Below are 2,535 nucleotides of genomic sequence, written 5' to 3' on the forward strand. Positions count from 1 at the left end.
TGAGAACAGGGATATATCCAAAGTATAATACGGATTCAGACTGCATTGTTTGATCTCACTTGGCTTATGGGTGCATTAGCAAACATCTAATCATGTGGAAATAAACAGAAGATATAATAATCTAATGAAAAGAACATAGGTGCAGCTCCATGTGGTTCAGTTTGCTCTTTCTCTGGACAGGTGATACCGTGATAATGCATTCTCAGAGAGGAAAAGAACCATATATTCAAAATATGTATGGACTCGGACTGCATTGTGAGAAAAAAACATCGGCAGACGATGATTCATATATGAAACATCCCAATCAAAGAAATGGAGGTTGAACGATGAAAGGAGGCACATAAGTACAGTGCTTAACGAACAAACCTTGGTTCCATTTATAGGCAGCGACTGAACCTATGAAAGAGCATTTACAAGATCAGTTATTAGGACATAAACACAAACAAGGTGACTGTCGCCAACAAAGTCTTCGTATCACACGATCGCTGAACATATAATGGACAAAAACCAAAGAAAAACCACAGCATGCACATAATGATTCATCTCCGAAACATCCCAGATTCAGATAACATGTGTATCATCAACAAGGACAACATCAAAATGCCACTTGCAGGATTAGTACCACCAAACCAACCGCGTCAATCAAAGGAGGAAATAGCCGCAAATCCTAGCAAGAATGCAAATCACTTCCACTTTCAGTACCCCTCTCTTGACACAGCAGACTATCCAAGGCAATTGAATTAACAAATTGTGTGCTAATGCACATGGCTTGTCGTTGATGGGTCTCCAGACCGTGGCGCAGGTGCAGCGACCTTCTGCTTCTTGAGCGGAGGAGCATTGTCTCCAGGCACCACTTCGACATCCCAGGCATTGGTCGGCGAAGAAGTGGACGACTGGCCCCAAACGACCTGCACAAAGATTCAGATTTAGACCCAAATTGCAATGCAATGCAACTCAATCTCCCAAATCAATCTATGCTCACGATACATACCTCCAAGCTTCGCCATCCGGAGATTGGCTGGTGGACAGCAGTGATCACGCCCGTTGCCGGCTGGGGGATTTCATCGGCGATGGGGTGTAACTGAAGCTTCCTCGCCCGCACTTGCATGCCGGTCTCCCAATTGACGCCCAAAGCCCGGTCCAGCTCCCACCGCGGCACCACGAAAAGCCCTGTTTCCTTGTGTGGGTAGTAGGTCACTTGGAATTGCCCTTGTCCAGCGGGGGCGGCTGCGGCTGCGGCTGCGGCTGCTTCATTGATTTCTTCCTGCAGAACCAGCGGCGGCGCCAAGAGGCGGTCTTTCTCTGCTTCGGGCGTGTCCAAGGAGCTACGTAGCTCAATGAAGAAGGCACCATCCTCGACCCGGCGCAGCAGAAAGAGGGGGTTCCGTGACTTGGCTCTCTTTGCTGCCACGAAATTGGCCCAGTCGCCGCGGAGGAAGTGCATCTGCCGACCACCTTTGTATACGTGGGTGAAGTTCCAGGTTCTGGACTTGATATCGAACATCACCAGGTCCTGCTCTTGCTGGTTGACGCCAAAGGCGGGGAAGATAGATGCAGTTGCCTTGCGGACCATCAATCTTGGCTCTTTGACATCCGAGTTGGTCAACTCCTTGAAGGCGTAGCGGAACAGGTCCCCGGCGGGAGCGGGCGCACCGCCTTGGGGTTCGTCGGGAGCGGGGGAGAGGATGATGCTGGCGTACGGAGCGTGAGCGACGGTGCGAACCTCGACGGAGATGATTGTGCAGGAGGCGTAAGGATTGGTGGGGTCGGCGGCCGGCGGAGCGCCGAGGCGGTCGGCCCACTGCTCGTGGTGGCCGCGGGAGAAGTAGCACACGCGGGTTCCGGCGGCGGGGAGGCGCGAGAGATCGACGGCGGCATACATCCAGGCGTCGTCTTTTAGGGCTGGGAGCGGGTCGCCGTTGCCGCCGCCGAGGCCGCCGAGGAGAAGCGACATCCTTGCTTGATTGGCGGCGCGGGCTCCTGGCTGGGTGGGTGGGAGTGGGATTGGACTTGGAGAAGGGGCTGGCCAGCGACGGGACGTCTTTTTGACGCAGAGCTCGCCCGACTGGGCCGGCCCATTCAGGCTGAACCGGTGGTGATACATACTGGGCTGGCCCAGCAAACGGCTGACTCGTAAAATGGAAGCATGCAGCAATTTGGGAGAGTTTGTGCTTACCACTGTTTGCATTTTATGAAGAGGAACAGGTCGAAGAGCAACAGTTATGAGTAATGCTACACGTACAAACGAGTTACAAGCTTTTACAAAGAAATTTGATTGGTCAATAGGTGGGGAGGCGGCCCACCTCACCTGAAAATCAGGGGGGCAAGTTTGTGATTGGTTAGTAGATGGAAAAAATCCTAGTCAGCATGTAATTGCGTGTAACTCTTTGTATATTTAGCATTATCGAACAGTTATTGTGCGTTGAAACTTGACATGATGAAGGCATATGATCGATTAGAATGGCCATATTTGCGGGCCATCATGTTAAAGCTGGGGTTTGCACACACCTGGGTGGGGACAGTTATGTCCATGGT

General features: G+C 51.7%; 1 protein-coding gene across 1 annotated transcript; it reads right to left on the reverse strand.

Moving 5' to 3' along the window:
- Positions 1-511: 511 nt before the first annotated feature.
- LOC123154576 (auxin response factor 13-like) lies at positions 512-2,019 on the reverse strand. Its single transcript, XM_044573268.1, has 2 exons — positions 992-2,019; positions 512-908 (listed from the first exon to the last, which is right to left on the reverse strand). The coding sequence occupies exons 1-2, from the start codon at positions 1,952-1,954 to the stop codon at positions 756-758; spliced, it is 1,116 nt and encodes a 371-aa protein (XP_044429203.1). The 5' UTR covers positions 1,955-2,019; the 3' UTR covers positions 512-755.
- Positions 2,020-2,535: the final 516 nt, after the last annotated feature.

Source organism: Triticum aestivum, chromosome 7A, assembly GCF_018294505.1.
Source record: "Triticum aestivum cultivar Chinese Spring chromosome 7A, IWGSC CS RefSeq v2.1, whole genome shotgun sequence".
NCBI lineage: Eukaryota > Viridiplantae > Streptophyta > Magnoliopsida > Poales > Poaceae > Triticum > Triticum aestivum.